An 18,326-nucleotide genomic window follows, 5' to 3' on the forward strand; every position below is an offset into this window, starting at 1 on the left:
AGTTGTCCTCTGACACTGATGAGATGCCAAATTAAAAATCTGAAAGGCTGATGATCCAGGGCAGGCACAGATGAATGAGCTTCATTTATTAGCTTGGATTTATAGTGTGCCTTATTGCCAAAGCTTAAATTAGGTAGGAGCTCTTCCTTCTCATACTGCAGACACACTCCTACTTACTAGTAGGGTACTGAGATAGCTAGTCCGTATGTACAACTACTTGTTAACAAGTAGCAGTGTAATACTGGAGGAGGTACTTCCATACAAAAAGGGTACACAAGAAACCAGAAATCCTGTTTCATGGCATTAGCACCTTCAGTCATCTATAAGTACATCATTTGATGTGATACTGGTCACAGTTCTCACATGAGCAATTGTTTACGTATATCACCCACCTCGAATAACATATGAATTGGCTCTGAGAGAATAATTTACTCAATAATTTCTGCTGAATTAATGGCTAGATTTGGGATTTGGACCAAATGCTTCTAGCTTTTTCAAGGCGCATCCATACTGAGCCTCAAAGTTGAAGATGAACTTGCGGCCCACCTGTGTAGAATTTCAGGAGAACAGTTAGGCACGTTTCCTTGTCAGGATCCCATTGTTCCAGTGCTTTTCATTTCTGTACATTGAACCACCGAGTTAACAGAAGGTACCTTAGTCCCACAAATTACCAGTACCGTCTTGTGTCCTACCTTCTTCAAAGTAGACTCCCAGTTTTTAATCAGGTGCATAATTTTGCCAAAATAGCCTCATTTGGGGGTTGCTTTTGAAGCACTGACCCTATGTTGATTCAACCAAGAGTATGCTCAGCAGGGTATCATCTCTTTTGTTATGAGTAACTTTCAGCCCAATCCTATGCATTTGTATTTGGGAACGTTCCATTGTCAGAGTGAGCTTATAAAGGAAATGTAAGGTAGGCATCTCTTTGAATCCACTGAGGGATTCTAGCCAATGAAGGGTGGCTTAATTCCTTAGGTCCTAATAGAAACCTGGGTTATGTATCAGGGTTCTTAAAAATCAACCTTGGTTCTTGCTTTGGGAAAGGGCATACCCTTTCCATTGTCCTCCCTCTTTTTGTTACATCCCTGCACTAGGGTGACTGATCTGTTTTTAGCACTTGGATTCCACCAAGAGAATATGAACATTGTGCAAACTGAGGGTTGAAAGCCAGTTGGCTTTTGTAAACATTTCACATGAATGTGGCATTAGTAACAGACCCAGTTTAAAAAGTTTCTCTCTCAGAAGTAGAGGTGGTAATTTTCCTCTTATCCCCATGTTAATGTGCCTTTTGAAAATACAAGCTGAGCTTTCCAGAGAAGTGGTGATTTCAAGGATGCTGATTGCTTTGTGCTGCAAGCGGTGGCCAGTGTATGAAATGAAAGAGAAATCTCTTGGTCAGATCCCTTTGGTGTGGCTTGTGAATCATGGATATGCTCAGGGTGGCTGAACATTCTGGGCACTGTCTCAATCCTCCCATCAGCAACCCAAAGTGGTTCAGTCATAATGGGGAAGGAAGGAATAAAAATGGGAACTTGATTGAAATTTTGCACTGAAGTAACTTTTTGCCACACAGTCTCTTATGCTTGCATATTTTCTTTTCTGTGCTGACTTTCTTCTTCTAATTGTAGCCATGTGTTACTCCTACTTAGCGCTGTTGGCCTTTTGGTGGGAGGGGGGGAACTTGCTTTGAATCTTTTGCCCAAATTTGTTTTTATGTGGCTTCTGATTTGTGAATGGTATGTCAAGAGGGAAAAAAATAAAACAGGGTTTGGCAGAAGGGGGAGAGAAAACCAACTCAGAAATACAAAACTGGCAGAGTCCTGCCTTCTGAATTGCCTCTGGTGACTGTTGTTCATTTTTTACGTTCCATACTTTGAACATATGTTTGAATAATTGTGGTGATGTGTGCATGTCTCTCTCCCCCTTTTTCTTTTTGCTAGCCTTCCATGCCTATGGGAAAGCTGGAAAAATGCTGGTGGAAACCAGGTAAACTCTTCTTTTCTTTGAGGTTCTAGTCTTTTAAATTATTTGCTTGTAATTTAAAATATAAGTTGTTCAGATATGAACCCTTAAGATGTGGAGGCCTGTCTGCAGTTTTAGATCTAGCGTTTGTGTTTCTGTCTAATCACAACCACTGTCTTGGGAGCTTTGCCATATTACCCATCTTGTTCCAGTCTGTAGGGTGAGCGTGATGTCACTCTGGTCTCTATGCTGCAAAATTGAATATACTGGTCCTTTTTTGAAAAGTTCTTCCTAGTGCCCTGGACTCTCCAGCTATGGGTGCTCAACTGGTCTGAATATCTGTATGGCTGCACTGCTCATTTAAGCAGAATAATGGTTGTGACTACTTAAAGCTTTGGACAAACACAGCAATACTTCTGAGGGCAAAAGAAATTTGGTGTCAGTAATGAGTTCCCTGCCATCTGGATGTGGTGGTGCTGAACCTTCCGGGTTTGCAAGTAACCATTCCAGCAGTGTCTGTGTTATATGCATACAGCCATTTCCCCATATTATTGTGGCAGGACCCTGTGCAATTAGCAGCGTCCTTTAATATTTCACTTCCAGATTTCCCCCCCTAAGATGCTTGTGGCAAATGGCTTCATGCACTGTCCCAGTACTATGAAGAGGTGATGGGGGGTCTACTTGCTGCATTTGGGTAATTGGATTTTATTCCTTCCCCTGCTGCCCGCTCCGTGACAAAAGCAAGCCACATACGGCCTGGTATTTCACACAGGCAAGAACCGTTCAGCTTTCTTGCTTCAGTCTGTGAACAGAGTTGTGCATACTGTAATTCAGTAACTGCTTTTTATCCCGTCTGTGATTGCTTCCTTCTCCATAGAGCAAGGATGACACTGGACAACATTAGTAAATTGCAAACAGTAACATCTTTGGGATAAAGGTCTGATGCTCTTATTGTTGTTTGAAGCCCTGTGTTTTCTCTAAATGTAGTATTTCTTCTGTGTAAAAGAGAAAAGTTACTAGATCTTACTTTGGTGTGCCCAGTGCTTGAATTGTGAAATATAAGCTTCTGGCTCCTCTTCCCCTGCACCTGTGGATATGTAGCTGTGTGTCCCTAACACAATATCAAAAGGGCCCCCTAGCTAACTCAAGCTGTAATTTGAGTGTTAGTGGCATCATAGGGTTGCTCTTTCTGACTGAGTTTCTTAAACTGTGATCCTTGGCAAGCTGGCCAGTCGTATGATCCTGGCTCTCTTCCTTACTCCAGCTGCTAAACTGCTTTGAGAGAGATGACTAAAAATATTCCATGTAAGCAATTGCTATAATTGCAGCTGGGATGTTATATGATCGGAAACCAGACAGGAAGTGGTCTATGCTGCCATGAAAGGGAAGGGCATTTGTGTTCCCAGGGTTATCTCTTAATTAAAATGTGGCTCACCTTCTGTTAGGGAGGAGGTAAGCCCCCCCCATCCACTGAATAAGTTAGGTTTCTTTGTGTCCCCCCCCCTTCACTTTGATGGAATACCCTTGGGTAATGTGAGAGTCACTTATTAGTTTCTGCTCCCCCCCCCCCAAAAAAAAGGTATAAGTGAATAATAGCCTCTTTTAGAGCACACTCCCAAAGCAGAGCTTCCATCTTTGGCTTTGGGAAAGCAGTTAAATTAACATGCTTGCACTTGAAGGCCTTAAACTCTCCTTGCTGTATGGTGCTTCATGTCCCTTTTATTAGAGCCTCGTAAAACGAATGCCCCCATGGCCCTTTCTCTAGTCTCAAACTTATGGCTGTTTGAAACTATTTAATAAAGCAGTTTCATGACATGAAAGCAATTGTACAACTGATATATCATCTTTTTTTAAAGAATAAAATCCAAAGTCATTTTAAGATACTTTCTCAGAAAAAGTCCTCAGGAGGCACTTGGCACCCCTTTCTGAATTAATTATAAATTTCAGGGGAAAACACCACACTATTGGTTGAAGAGTTCAGAACCATTGTCTTTTCCAGTTTTGATGTACAGATTCTTCATTCTTCTTGGCATGGCCAAAATGTTGCATACAGATTGAAATGTTTGGGCTTCACTTGCCACGTAAAGCTAATTCAGAGCATTTGTTTCTAGGCTCATAAAAGCTGAGGGAGGAAATGTGGCAACAGATAGTGTGTGCTGCTGTGTGATCTATTCTCTATGACTGTATGTGGTCTCTCTAGAGTTCTGTAGGATAATATGTAATGTTGGGACTATTCAGTATACACAGGTGAGCCTGTTCATATCATACCGATTGCTATCAGTGATTCGATGCATACAAAAATATGATGCCATAGTCTCCACTACAGTCTCCCTACAGGGCTCTTTTTGTAGCAGGGACTCCTTTGCATATTAAACGACATACCCCTAATGTAGCCAGTCCTCCAAGAGCTTACAGTAGCCCCTGTAAGAAAAGCTCTGTAAGCTCTTGGAGGATTGGCTACATTAGGGGTGTGTCACCTAATATGCAAAGGAGTTCCTGCTACAAAAAGAGCCCAGCACCCAATATACATAATCAATGCTGCTCCTAAAAGTGCTCTATTGGCAAGATGGTGAGAAATTCTCAGGAAAGATATCTAGGGGATCTGAAATAGAAGATGCCAACATGTTACAGAGTGCAGATCCCATCTGAATGCAACAATTAATCACATATCTGGGTAGTAATAAGGGCTGCATTCCAAGGGAAATCTTTGCTCTGGAATGACCTCCCTATTTGTGTACTTTTGCAGTATGATTGGACTGATGCTAGGAACCTGCATTGCTTTCTACGTTGTTATTGGTGACTTGGGTTCAAACTTTTTTGCCCGGTTATTTGGAGTTGAGGTAAGCTTGCTTCTGTTGACCTGATCAGCATCAGAACATTCAGAACATTTTACCTTTCCTGTTGTTGTTTTGCATATAAGACATGTTACGATTTTGAAAGTATCTTTCACCGGTTTGCCATTTAGCAGCAAGCACTGAAGTCATGGAACGCTTTGCCCTTGAATAGACTGATTCAAGGCTAATAAATAACCTCATGCTGTATATATGTCCATTTTCATGGTCAAGGGTCAGTTCCAAGTGCATGCTTTGCAAAGAATGCTTCCTCTGTGAATCCCTTTGCTTAGCACTGTCTGTGTCTTTCTGCCATCTGTTTACTTAGCAATCATACCTTTGTATGTACCTCTTCAAACCCCCAAGTACAGTAGCATGAGAGACTTCTTATGATGTTTAGAACACGTTTATCTTGATGGTGACATGGGGTAGGATAAGATAGAACTCGACCTATTATTTTCCTTCTGTTGATGGAGAATTGAAAGCCAGAGATGTTCAAGTCGTCTTATTGAGGCTCTGAGGGAAGACTTGTACAGAACTGGAGAACTAAGCAGTGCTTTGCAGCTGTAGTGTAAGTCTTTGCATCTATTAGTCTGTTTGTTAATCTCAAAACTCCAAAAAGCAGTTCACAGTTAGATGGTGAATAACTCAGCAAAACAGGTCAAGAAAGTGCAGTGCTGATATCATATCTGCTGTTTGTCAGTTCAATGTAGGAATAGCTTAATTCCTAGTGGAGAAACAGACCAGAGAACAATCCGTAGGGGCAGGGGCAGGCCAGAAAAGCTAAATGGACATTCACTAGAGTTTTGGCATGGTTTTTATCTGTTCCGGCCTGATGTAGTTAAGCTCTGATTAAGAAGCTGAGAAGTTAAAAAGATGTGTCATAACCAAAGCCAAATTAGGTATTAAATATTTCTAGGCATTTCCAAGTCTTCCACTATAATAAATACCAGGGGAAAAGCTGCTGGTTAATTTTCTGGGTCAGAATTTCGAAGGCTTCCATCTCTTCCTTCATTTTCCTTTCTGCAGCAAGGTTAGTTTTATTTGCTGGAAGTGCATAAAAGATATTCAAATAGGTTCCGTTTGGATTACCATTTAAAAGAGCCAACAGGCTCTTGCTTTAAAATGGGAGTTGAAAGAGCTTCGCAGAGCAACAGTGGCACCCAGTGACTATCTGAGTTAATCACAGAAGGGTCTGCAGAAATCAACTTTGCTTATGCTCCTAAACCTTTTAATTTGCTTTCATAAAAAGGCAAGATGACCTTTTAAACTCTCAGTGCCATTAGGGGCGGGGCAATAAGTCTGGTTCTAGTATGTCTAGTTCACTGTTCCCCTTTACATCCCCTTAGGCCTTTTCTGGGTGTGCTCAGAGTAACTCTGTCTCTTGGCATTCAATTTTCAGGTGAACGGTGTCTTCCGGGTAGTCCTGCTGATTATTGTCTCCCTCTGCATTGTGCTTCCGCTGAGCCTCCAGAGGAACATGATGGCTTCCATACAGTCCTTCAGTGCCATGGCTCTGATCTTTTACACTGTGTTTATGTTTGTGGTCAGTATTAATGACTGGAAGGCTTTCGTTTCTTCAGTGGTTAGTGGTTAATTCATCTAAAGAAAACATCAGTACAAATTCAGTTCTCCTGTGTCCAAGCTTTTCCTTGTGGGTGGGCTCTCTGAGGACACTTAAATGGATGCCAGGTCTGCCTGTTGGCAGCAGTTTGTAGGCTCAGGGTTTCACTTTGAAAAGACTCTATTTAGTCTTACTGGCACTGTGCAGTACAAGACAACCTCTACCAGTAACGGGGAAACTGCTTACTATCCTAAGTGGTCACAGACGCAAGAATGTGTCTCCCATACATGACTTAATATTGCTTTGTGACTTAATACTACTGGGAGACTGTGCCACATCCCCAGCTTCCAACAATTCGGTGTATTTATACACCACAGTATATTCTGGGCTCTTGGGCCACCCAAATTGTCACAAGACTTCCTTGATTGCTTCCCTCATGTTCCCTCCCAGAGCATTTAATCAAACGCTTCCTTCAGGCCTCGATCTGTCAAGATTTGCCAGGTCCTCCCTCAGACCCAGAGCCAGTTATCAGATTCTCCAGAAACTGGCCTTATGTCTTCGGCTGTGTCTAATCTCACCTCTGAGGTGAGGTTAGGTAGAGCCTTTAGCCTGTCTCTCCATTTGCCTTAAAAATGTCTCCCGACTGGTAGATTAAGAAATGCAGTGATCTAGAAGCAGCAGGGAATGTAGCATTGGCCCTTGTTGCAGAATGGAATGGGCCAGGTTGGCGCCCTGTGCCAAAGCTGAAGAGGATCATGCAGACAGGTGCAAATGTTCACAGTCTCTTCTTTTTCCTTCAGGCACACAATGCTTTCCTAAGTTTTGTAAACAAAACCTAGATGGTTCTTTGAGGGCAAGGACCTGACAGTCTTAAAATGAAAACAACAGAGACCGGGGAGGTTGAGATAAGAGCAACTGCAATTACTTATACCTGAAATTATTTACAGTTAGATACTGTACAAGGATTAGAGGGGGGAAATAAAGAGTTCTGTGGCATATCTAGAATTGCTGGACCCTGTGGAAAGGCACATTCTTCTTTTAAAATTGTGTCCATACTTAGTTGCACACCCAAACCCCCCCAGTGAGATTTAAGGAAAACCCTATTGTTCAAAATCAAGTTTGTATTTTGTTAATGTGAATGTAGCCCCTAGTTCTTCTGACTTATCCTGTGTCCCTCATGAGACACTTTTCCCTACATACCTTCTTATCAGTAAATGCTCCTTCACACTACCAACATCTACTTTGTTTGTTTCATCTTGCTCGGTAGATAGAATAGAAATGCTTTAGAAATGCTTTTTAAATTGTTCCTGATACATGGTGCTACTTAAATATCAATTTTATCCATTTAACTTGTGAAAAAGTACCTTTGACAGACAGCCTTCAGAAGCAAAAGGACAATGGTGCTTTTAAGGAGCCCAGACTGGACTTGCTGTGCCCCCAGTGTTTTTTTTTTGGGGGGGGGTTGTTGCTCAGGACAGGAATGTGGAAACCCTACCAAGCTGCTGCTCCAGTCAGGAAGGGAGTGAGCCTAGTACAACAGCAGTGCCACTGGGGTGGGTCCTCAGAGGCCTCAAGCCCTCGGTCACCTGCTCCATCCCGTCAAAAGCCTTGTGAAGAGCAGTGGGTTCTGAGGAAGGTTATGAAGGAAGAGAAAGATGGCATACCATACATATTCAAGGATGGAGTTCCACATATAAGAGGCAGTTAGGGTGGAGCTATTTTAGAGGGCAAGATCTTTTCAGAGCTGACTTTGTGGAGCGGAGGTCATGAGGAGGTGCAGCAGGGAAAAGGGGCTAAAGATAGAATGGTGTGAGATGAGAGGTTTTAAAGTAAGGTTTGTACTAGGTATGGATAAGTATAGCATGCCAAGTGAAGAGATTTGAGTGACATACAAAACATCCACTTGACAGCAAACTCAGTGGATAGTATGTATCATCCTTTCACATCCCTCCTGATGTGGATTGCTGCAGTATGTGTAGTTCTCATGGGCACTTGCTTTTCCATTCACCTTGTGTGGGGAGGAAGTCTGAGGAGACATGGCATAGTGCATCGAAGCAGTCCTGAGCGTCATAGTTTCCCTGATGGAATTGCTGCACCTTTGATCATTTTCACAGCAGTGGTAAAGTTGTAACCTGGCTTTCCAGACTATGGTTTCATTTGGCATCTCTGTTGTCTAGCTAGTAACCTCTCTTTTCTTTTCCTTGGCTGCAGATTGTGCTCAGTTCTTTCAGACATGGCCTGTTTGGCGGGCAGTGGCTGCAGCGGGTCAGTTACACACGCTGGGAGGGCATTTTTCGCTGCATTCCTATCTTTGGCATGTCTTTTGCCTGTCAGTCGTAAGTATCAGCAACTCTATCTACTCAGAGATTGTGGGGTGGGATGAGTTTTTGTTAAGGGCAAAGGGTCAGAGTGCCCTGTGTGGGATAGATACCATCTGGTCCCTTCGTCTTTATTTTAATCAAAATATTTTACAGCCCACTGAGGTACAGCATCTGACTGGGTTGTGACCCTTTTGTTACCTAGCTGGGAGAGGGAGTTATATTTCACTTTGGAGTCATTGTACTTAAGGAGCGTCTTGTTCGTAGGAGGCAAACACATCCCTAGTGTAATTTTCCATTGGCTTTAATGTCTGTCACTAGGGATGGTATTGACCCCAGTTCTTGAGAGGTAACAAGAACTTAGACATAATTATACCACAGTAGGCTACCAAAGCCTGCCAAAAAGGGTTTACATGGGCATCTTCATTAAGCATAGCAACATTTTTAGCTGAGAATTTTTAAGTAAAAGGAAATCACATTTGGGCCAAGTTCACACTGATGATTATAGGATTCCAGTTGCCCTCCTGGGTTGCCCTCTTCACATTCTGTTTATGCATTGCACAAAGAAAAGCTTTCTTGCTGTTTTTTTCAGAACAAATGTTTAAAACCCTGGGTTTTAGGGTGGCAACATGAGTCAATGACAGCTGAAGGTACTGGGACCTCAGTAGTCATGGTAGTTAGTGGAATTTCTGTGCCACAAGCCTAGCCATCTATTCTTCACCCGGGAAGGTGTTCTCTTTTCCTCTTGCCTGTACCCCCTTCCCTGTCATTTTATGGCCTTCTTTCCTTCTGCCATCCTATTCTTTCCTCTATATATCTCACTCCCATCTCACTCCAAATCTGTCAGTAAAAATCAATCATGAGAAGGAGTGCTCCATATAGGCACAATTTATTTTGGATGGCTTTTTATGTTGGTGCAGGAAGATTATTGCAGAACACGCATGTTGTTTAGGTGCGGGATTTGTAATTGTGGCAGGAAGCGGATGCACTAAGCAGTCCCACTTTCCATCATTCTGATAGCATTGGTTTCATCAGCCTATGATTCACGGCTGGTCTGAAAAGAAGCCCAGCTGAAAATAGAGGCATGTATTCAGTGGTGGACCTGAGGTGGACAGTTGTTTGGTGTTAGTTTGGCCCAGCTGGGCTCCTCTTGTCTCCCACTTATCGTGCCTTTCAGCTAGACCATGCCTTGCTCAGTTTGAAGTGTCTCCATTATAATTGGTGACAGAAGGGTTGATTCTTTCTTTTAGAGCTGTACCTACTTACCAAAGCAGGCTTTTCTAAAATCCAAAATTGTCCTTTTTTATTGTGGTCGCCATTCAGTAACCGACCTTCATTTGTTGGGAGTGGGAAACACAGGAAAATTATATGTTCTGGGTTAGTATATTCACATATCTGTCTAAATATAGATTGCTTCACCATCAGTGTGGCAAGCCAAACTCAAAAGCTCAAACCTATAATTTCCCCCCAAGAGCAAGAATAACACACACTTCTTGGCTCGTGTGATGTCACATGTAGACGAATCCTGGAGTGGACAAGCTGTGTCCTCTCAATTGCCCTAGGAAAAAAATTATGACAAATGTAAGACCTGAATTGCTTCCCTCTGCAGGTGAAAAAATACTATGCATTGGAATACATGTCTGACCCTGAATACACAAGTATACTTTGTTTGTGAAGTTGGTGCTTTCTTGTGTTGAGGCTTGTCACCTTTGCCAGATTCAAAGAGAAACGCCTTTGCTTCCCAGCATGCCATATGGTCTAACATACTGCATGGGGCTAGGAGCCAGGGAGCCTAGGATTTGACTTTTAGCTCTGCTACAGGCTTCCCGGGTGATCTGTGGATTGTTTCCCCTTCTCAAAAGTTCATGTGTCGTGTGGATCATGAGGATGATACAACCTTTGCGGGGAATATGTTTTGAAGAGTGTCACAGAAGAATCTTGTGTGAGCCCGCTGACCTGGCACTATGGCTGGTTGCTGTGACACATTGGTAATAATGTGTGGCTTTGTGGCTGTTGGCATTTTTAAAGGCCTGTTGACCATGCTTCGGTTTCTTTGACTTCTGGAACATGAGAGATGCAGCCCTGTTTACAGTGGCCAACTTGCGTTAGATGAAATGAGACTCTTGCTCCCCTGACTGTAACGTAATATCTTAGCCCTTAGAGCTCTCTGTTTTGCAGGATTTGGTCCTTTCTCTGGGTGGTATTTCCTGCTGTACCTAATGAATCTAAGAATAACACTGCAGAGGCACTCTTTCTGTTTTCTGTACACAAGGGATAGGTTTTTATGATGGAGATGGAGATCTGTTAACAAAAGAAATAGCTTTCTCTTCATCAACAAGAAGCTGCCGTTTTTTCTCTATATCAAGCACTGAAGCTGCTTGTTTGTGCTCTTTCTCTTCTTGTGCTCATCTTGGGAATAGAGAAATAAATGTAAAGGGCATTTGGTCTAAATATCTTTCTTCAGTCTACCCCGAGGAGCTGTGTTTATGTGATTGCAAGTGAAGTGAAGAGCCCTCAGCTTGTAGCATACAAAATGTTTGTCAGACAAAGACTTCTGCACCCTGCACAGCTCAATCTTGTCTTGGCCTTTAGCATGGGCACTTTAGTTTAAAAATAATACCTGTGCACATTGAGGAGTGCTGCTTTGGTGTGTGTGTATTGGAATCTTGACTTGCAGGCCTGGGGTGGGGTGGGGGGACTTTGTACAGCTATGGATGGAAAGTCAGGATGTCTCAGGGCTTGTTTACATGGAGCAGAGGTGCTAAGCGATATGCTCCTGCTGACTTCTGACCCCCCTCTCTTTAGGATATAAGAATTGCCTTGGTGTATCAAACCAAAAGTCCATCTAGCCAGGCATGTAATAAGGGCTGATATTCTTTTTCCAGACAGCAGTCAGCCAGATGTCCTTGGAAAGCTCACAGAGCAGTGCACGGTGGCGATAGCAATCTCCTCCCCCCTTTTCTGCCTCTGAATATGGAAGTTTCATTCTTACCTTTTGTTAAAATGGATAATACCTCCAAGAATGCTTTCCTACAACTCATTCTACCTTAGCCTATTGAGAATGAAAAGGCCAAAGACCCCTTTCCTGTGGAAGGTTTCCCCTATTGTGTCATGGAAACCTCTCTTTAGGGTAGATTCATGCCCTAAATTATCTCACCAGACTCTGCTTTTTCCAAGGTGTTTTGATCCTCTGTGTGCATACAAGCACATGTGCAGGGTGGTCATTTCTTTTCTTTTTTTTAATATTTTTTTTATTTATAAATTTTATTGCATTTAGCATTTACATTGTGTTTGAGGCCGTGTTCCATTCCTGTCTGTTTGCAGGCTTTCTCTTTAGTTGCTCCCACCCTATGGAAGGAAGTATGGAGGCCCTCACTTCTCCTGCCATTTTACGAGGGCCATGAGACAGAACTTTTAAAATGAACGTTGAGGGTCCCTTGATGGCTTCCTTAGTTTGTTGAGTTTTTAAGAGGTAGAAATCTCTTGTGGATGTTGTTTACAAAAGTTTTGGTGGCAGTTTTAATAGTTCAATGTTTTAAACTTTTTGATTTTAGTCTGTTACCCACCTTAGGTCCCAGCAGGCTTTAGGAATGTTTTAAATAAATAATTATGGTGATGAAGTTGAAATCTTCAGTGCGTCTGAGAGAAAGCATACCAGCTGTGGTCTCCATAAATGGTTAACCACCACCATGCTGCATAAATGCCCTCTGTTGACTGGTGTGATCATGAGTTTAATAACATCTTTTGCAGTCTTCAGTAGCTGAATTCTGTTTTCCGCTGCTTACCTTCTGTTGGATGTGGTTCGAACTGGCTTTCTGCCCATTAGCACTAGGAGGGTCCTTCTTTCTTTGTACCTTCCTCTCTACTCCCTCAAAGTATCTCTTTGTGTGTTTCTTTGAGAGTACTGGTCAAATAAGGTCCAGGCAGCTTCTGGCTGCTGTAATAATGTATCCATCTGATGTTAGGACAAAGCTTTCCCAAATACAAAAGCACACCCAGTCCCTGTGTAATTGGCTCTCCAAGTTTTCTTCAAGCTTGGACTTAAGCACCAGTGCTGAAATATGACAGGCACAGTGTTTAGAATTGGTTGTTTAACTTTTCTCTATGACAATATGATGTTTTAGCTCTCTTCCCGCTTGTTTTTCTGTAAACACCGCATTGCTTTAATTATCAACTCGTGGTGCTCCAAGAACAATAATCTTCAATGTGCTGTCTGGAGCTCTGCCACTGGTGTTTCAGGCAAACAAGCGGTCATTCATGTTGCAGCATTTAAAAAAAATTGAATATTTACATTGCACACGTGGCAGTGATGGGAAAAGGAGAGCAAGGATATTTGTGCAACACTTCAACTTGCATTAACAACATAAACTGCTGTAGAGTGGCATGTGTCTGAACTCCATGTGGGGAAGATGCCTGCAATTACCTTCTGCTAGCTCATAGCAAAGGAACCTTTCTTTTCTTGACAAGAATTTTCTGACATGAGTTAATGTTTACCTGCTTTTCTGCAGCCAGGTCTTGCCAACCTACGATAGCCTGGATGAGCCATCTGTTAAAATCATGAGTTCCATATTTGCCTCATCGCTAAATGTGGTCACCACCTTTTACGTTATGGTGAGAACCCTTCTTGAGTCCTTCCTTGGCTCGGTCATCCCCTCCTTCCCCCAAATAAAGATACTTTTTCTGGGTAAGTTTTGGAGCTGTAGAGCAACAGCTGTGGTAATGACACTTTCAGATGTATGCAGTGCGCATTCCTGGGGGAGACAGTTACAGAACCCAAAAGAATAAATTCCATTTAGAAGAATTAGAGTAAGGAGGGGGTTATGGGGGCTTTAATTTCCCCCTGTATTTTGTCTGAGCAATTAGCTAAATAGAGATACTGCCTTCAAACAGCCTGATCTGTAACTTCTACCAATGCCCATACAAAGCAGTGAAAATCCTGTTGGTGATCACAGAAATGATAGTTTCATCAACATTTCTCATATCCAGAGATCAGGATAAGCACTGCAAGCCCTCCCTGTATGCTGATTTATCCTTTGCTGCTGATGGAATTGGCAGTGAATACAAGGCTCTGGAGAGACACGGGGCAGAACTTGTGAAGTGCAGCTCCCAGTTGCCAATCTGAAACATAGCTGAAAACGTGTTAGCATCCCATTGAGTCTGGGAAGTGGCTACTTCTTTGAGCTGCAGTAAGTTCTCTCCTGAGTGGTCTTCGTCTGTTAGTACACATAATTGACTGCTTTTGGGGGCAAGAAGCAATGAGCCCTAGTTTTAGTTCACCCATACTGGAGACTTTTGTGGAGTGGGCTGAAATACTTTCTTGTAAGCCTGTTGCAACTAGGAGGACTTCAAAGATCCCATATTTCATTAAAAAACACCACTAAGCAGAACAAGTTAAAATGTAGAGACGAGCCTGAGAAAAGGGCATGGAGAAAGTTCCTTTTTGAGAGTGGATTACATCCAATCTTTTGTTCAAGGGCGATGTTTTTAGACTCAGTTACTATCTTGCCTTTAGTAGCTGCACTCCAAGCAGTCTGAGATCATGACAGACAACACACTAACTGTTCAGTTCCCTTTCACCCACGTAGGTAAAAATGTGGCTTGGCTTTTATAGGAAGAAGTTCCCATTTTGTCATATATGAAGCTGGAGAAAATTTGAATTTACAGCAATAATTTCTCTTTACACAAAGCAACTCTACAACTTTGCATGTTGGCTTTAGCCAAGAGCTGTGGAAGGGGCTTGATGTCATCCCGCTTCTTTCGATCACACTGGAGCATTTGTTTTGCTCAATCATAAGTCCATTGTGCATCTGCTCTTTAAAATACACATGCTGCTTTGGTCATCTAATCTCAGTAAGGATGCACTGGAATTTGGAAACACATGGGGAAATGCAGCATCAGTGATGTGGAATTCCAGATGGTTCCCTTATGAACAGAGTATAAAGAATTAGTTCTAATCAGTTTTAGAAGTGTGTGGGGGGAAATAAGAGGAATGTGATAAATTAAGGATGATGAGTGGAGGAAAAGATAGTTTCTCCATTGTCTTGGGGACAGGCCCAAGGGATGCCCTGGCTTCTACCCTTTCTGTTGAATGAATGGATGTATGCAAGCACTGTAAGTAATTCCTGTACCCCACTTGAACAGGTGGGGTTCTTTGGCTACGTGAGCCACACTGAAGAAATTGCTGGGAATGTACTCATGAACTTCCCATCCAATCCGGTGACTGAGATGATACGCGTGGGGTTCATGATGTCTGTAGCAGTTGGGTTTCCGATGATGATTCTGCCGTGCCGGCAGGCATTAAATACCCTTCTTTTTGAGCAGCAGGTAAGCTTTTGTGTCTTGATATTTACTTATTCAGAAAATTGCTATACCTCCCCAAGACTCTGCCCAAGACAGCTTACAAAATAAAAATAATAAAAACAAAACATGAAAAGATATAAATTAAAATCCAGCATTAAAAAACTCAGACCAGCAGAAAAACATAGACCATAAAAACACACTATTAACAGCTTATTAATAACCATTCCAAGTGTTGAAAGATCATCTCCTTAATGGTACAGTGGCATGCCCCATCCAGGTTATTCAGTTTTTAGATTCATACACGGGCCACATTCAGCTGAACACGTGTTTGCACTGCATTTTACCCTTGTCTTCCTTCTTTCTGATCCCAGAGAACTAAGCCAAAATCCAGACCTGAAGATCGCGGGATCTCCAAAGTAAATTCAGAGTTCTGCAGCATGCTAATGCTGTCCCAAAAGTCACCTAGCCCATGGTAAATTTGTGATTCTTGTGCCTTTCTAGTGCAGAGTTGTATTTATTTATACAAACAACACTTTTTTTTCACTCTGGCAAGCTTACAGAATCTGTAATTAGTTTTAACAGTCTAACGTTATAAAGTTACAAGTGGGAACCTTCAAGGACGCATCTCACTTCCCCTTTCCTGAAAGTGCCTCTCCCCTGTTCCTGCTTCCTTGTCTCCTAGGGTTGCCAACCTGGCGGTCTCTTGGAATCACAACAGATCTCCCAACCAATGTTCCCTCTAAGCTATGGAGTCCTGTGAGCAAAAATTCTACTTTGTGAGCTACTGGCATTAAAGTTGTGAGCAGGAGATTCGGCTGCTGCATAAATTAGTTTGCTCTGGAGCCATCGTTCCTGAGCTAAGACAAAAATGTGTGAGCTGGAGGCTACAAAACTGTGAGCTAGCTCACACTAACTCAGCTTAGAGGGAACACTGCTCCCAACTACAGAAATCAGCTCCCCTTAGTGTTGCCAGCTCCAAGATGGGAAATTCCCGGAGATTTGGGGGTGGAAGGGTGAGGAAATTGGGGAGGAAAGCAACCATTTTCTCCAGGGGGACTGATCTCTGTCATCTGAAGAGCAGTTGTAATCCCAGGTGATATCCAGCCCCCACCTGGAGGTTGGCAACCCTAGTTCCCTGGAGAGAAAGGCTGCTTCAGAGGGTGGTTTGTAGCATTATATCTTTCTGAGGTCTCTCCCCTCCTCAACCCCCCCTCCCCATACTCCACCCACCAAATCTCTAGGAATTTCCTAACCTGGAGTTGGCAACCCTATCTCCTTTTCACCCAACTGCCAACCTGCTTTGATCTGCCCCTCTGTCTTAAATTGTTCCTCTCCCCCCAGCAGCCTCTATCTAGGAAAACTGTGGACTAGTTGTGTGGTGCCACATCCTCTCCCTTTCCCCTGCCCAATTCTCTCCTTTTCAGCCATTCACCAGGCCACCTTTTATCTGCCTCCCATTTTCAGCTATATTTATTTATTTACTTCATTTATACCGCAACCTTTCTCCATAGTGTGGACCACAGCAGCTTACATTATTCTCCTCTCCTTTTTATCCACACAACAACCCTGTGAGGTAGATTAGACTGAAACTATGTGGCTGAAAATCACCCAGTGAGCTTCCTCAGCAAAACAGGGATTTGAACCTGGGTCTCCCAGACCCTACTTTGAAACTCTAATTGCTACACCACACTAATTTTCACAGAGTGGCTGCTGTTGAACAGTAGCTAGCAGCTAGGCCTACTTGAGTCATGCAAGTTGGGTGGTATCAAGTCACCCAAAGGCCAGGCCTAGGGTTCTACCTGGAGATATCCCAGAATTGCAACAACTCCGGACAACAGAGATCTGTCCCCCTGGAGAAAATGCCTGCTTTGGAGGGTGGACTTTATGGCATTATTTCCAGCTGAGGCCTCTCCCCACCCCAAACCCTGCCCTTAGGTCCATAGCCAACAGTGGGGCACACAGGGCGGCACCTGCTTTGAAATCTGCAGTGCCCACACCCCAGCAACACCCCCCACTGAGGCTTGCTGCCCAGTCAGAATGCCGTGTTGGTCTGGAAGGTGGGTGCTGACCGTCGTTGCTGGGCTAAGCCAAAACAGTTGCTGGTGAGGATGAGTTGGATTACTGCTTGCAGCAGGGGCGGGGCGGGTGGGCAGGAGGGTCCATGCCTGACCTCTTACTATGAGAGGAGGCAATCGTGTGGAGGTGGATGCGGTACCTCATACCACCCTGCGCACTAGCCTTGCTATCAGGCGATGGGCCATTGTGACAGGTGCTTGGGCCTCCCCCACCCCCTGTGCTGTTTGTGTACGTGAGGCTCTGCATGTGCCAAACAGTTGCTCGGCTAGTTGTTCCGGGTCCTGATCTCGCTGTGTTGCCTGCCCTTGTGGTTGTGTGGGGCGCTTTTGAAGAGCCCAATTATCCCCAAACAGATCGAGCACTATGCCCGCTTTTCTCCATTGCTGCTCTCAGTCAAGCAGTTCCTGGACTTCGGTGAGTGATGGAATGATACCACCCATGGGCAGTGTGACACAAACAGCCCTCCACAACGGGGCTGGTGAGGAAGCTGGATGCTTGGATCCTAACTGGGATCTGGCTCAGTTTAAATTAATTTAATTAGTGCCCCCCCGACACACACACTGAAAAAATTCCTTGCTATGGGGCTGCCTGTTCTTCTCAAACACCACCACAAAATTTCCAGGGATTTCCCAAGTGGAGCTGGCAACCCTAGTCAGGCCTAGCCCCGATGAGTCCTCCCTCAGAGGCCCAAAATAGGCCAGGAAAGGGCCCCCTCCCCTTCCCATGCCTTTCTACTCACAGAAATCCAGGATGGAATACTGTGGTTGCCAAGCAACAGCCACTGAGGGAATCCATTGCTTAAAGCTGCAGTTGCTCCTTTTATCATATTCAGGTTTTTTAAACCACCCAATGTATTTTTTCTTAGATTTCACATTTTTCTGGAAACCTGGAGCCTTTTTCAGTTTGTAGAAAGGTCTGCTTGCTTGTTGACATCTCCAGTCACCAGATAGATGTATTAAAAGGTTTGGCCAACTTGGCTGTTAATATATAGATAAGTGGGGGGCCTGGGAGAGTCACAGGAGTGGGGAATCCCATATTCCCCCCCTTCCATTGTTGAGCCTGATGAGGCTCCAAGCCCCATCATGGAGCCTGGTGCCTGGGCCCACAGTGGCTGCATGTCTGCTGTTGCCATGCCCAGGCCTGCAGCAGCTGCTGGCGTCTGTCACATCTGGGCCCGCAGGAGTTGCCAGTGTCTGCCACCAGGCCTGGAACAGTGGCCGAAGTCCTCTTCTGCTGTGGCTGGGCCCACAGTGAATGCTGGCTTTCACCAGCGCA

General features: G+C 43.7%; 1 protein-coding gene across 1 annotated transcript in view; it reads left to right on the forward strand.

Annotated features, from left to right (window-relative positions):
• Positions 1 to 18,326, forward strand: part of SLC38A10 (solute carrier family 38 member 10) — a 90,386-nt gene that overhangs the window by 17,512 nt on the left and 54,548 nt on the right. Inside the window, exons 3-8 of the mRNA XM_015408758.1 lie at positions 1,941 to 1,986; positions 4,709 to 4,802; positions 6,196 to 6,339; positions 8,569 to 8,693; positions 13,184 to 13,286; positions 14,817 to 14,999. Of these exons, the coding sequence (XP_015264244.1) occupies positions 1,941 to 1,986; positions 4,709 to 4,802; positions 6,196 to 6,339; positions 8,569 to 8,693; positions 13,184 to 13,286; positions 14,817 to 14,999 (695 nt within the window). The remainder of the gene's footprint in view (positions 1 to 1,940; positions 1,987 to 4,708; positions 4,803 to 6,195; positions 6,340 to 8,568; positions 8,694 to 13,183; positions 13,287 to 14,816; positions 15,000 to 18,326) is intronic.

Source organism: Gekko japonicus, unplaced genomic scaffold, assembly GCF_001447785.1.
Source record: "Gekko japonicus isolate JY-2015 unplaced genomic scaffold, Gekko_japonicus_V1.1 scaffold57, whole genome shotgun sequence".
Taxonomy (NCBI): Eukaryota; Metazoa; Chordata; class Lepidosauria; order Squamata; family Gekkonidae; genus Gekko; species Gekko japonicus.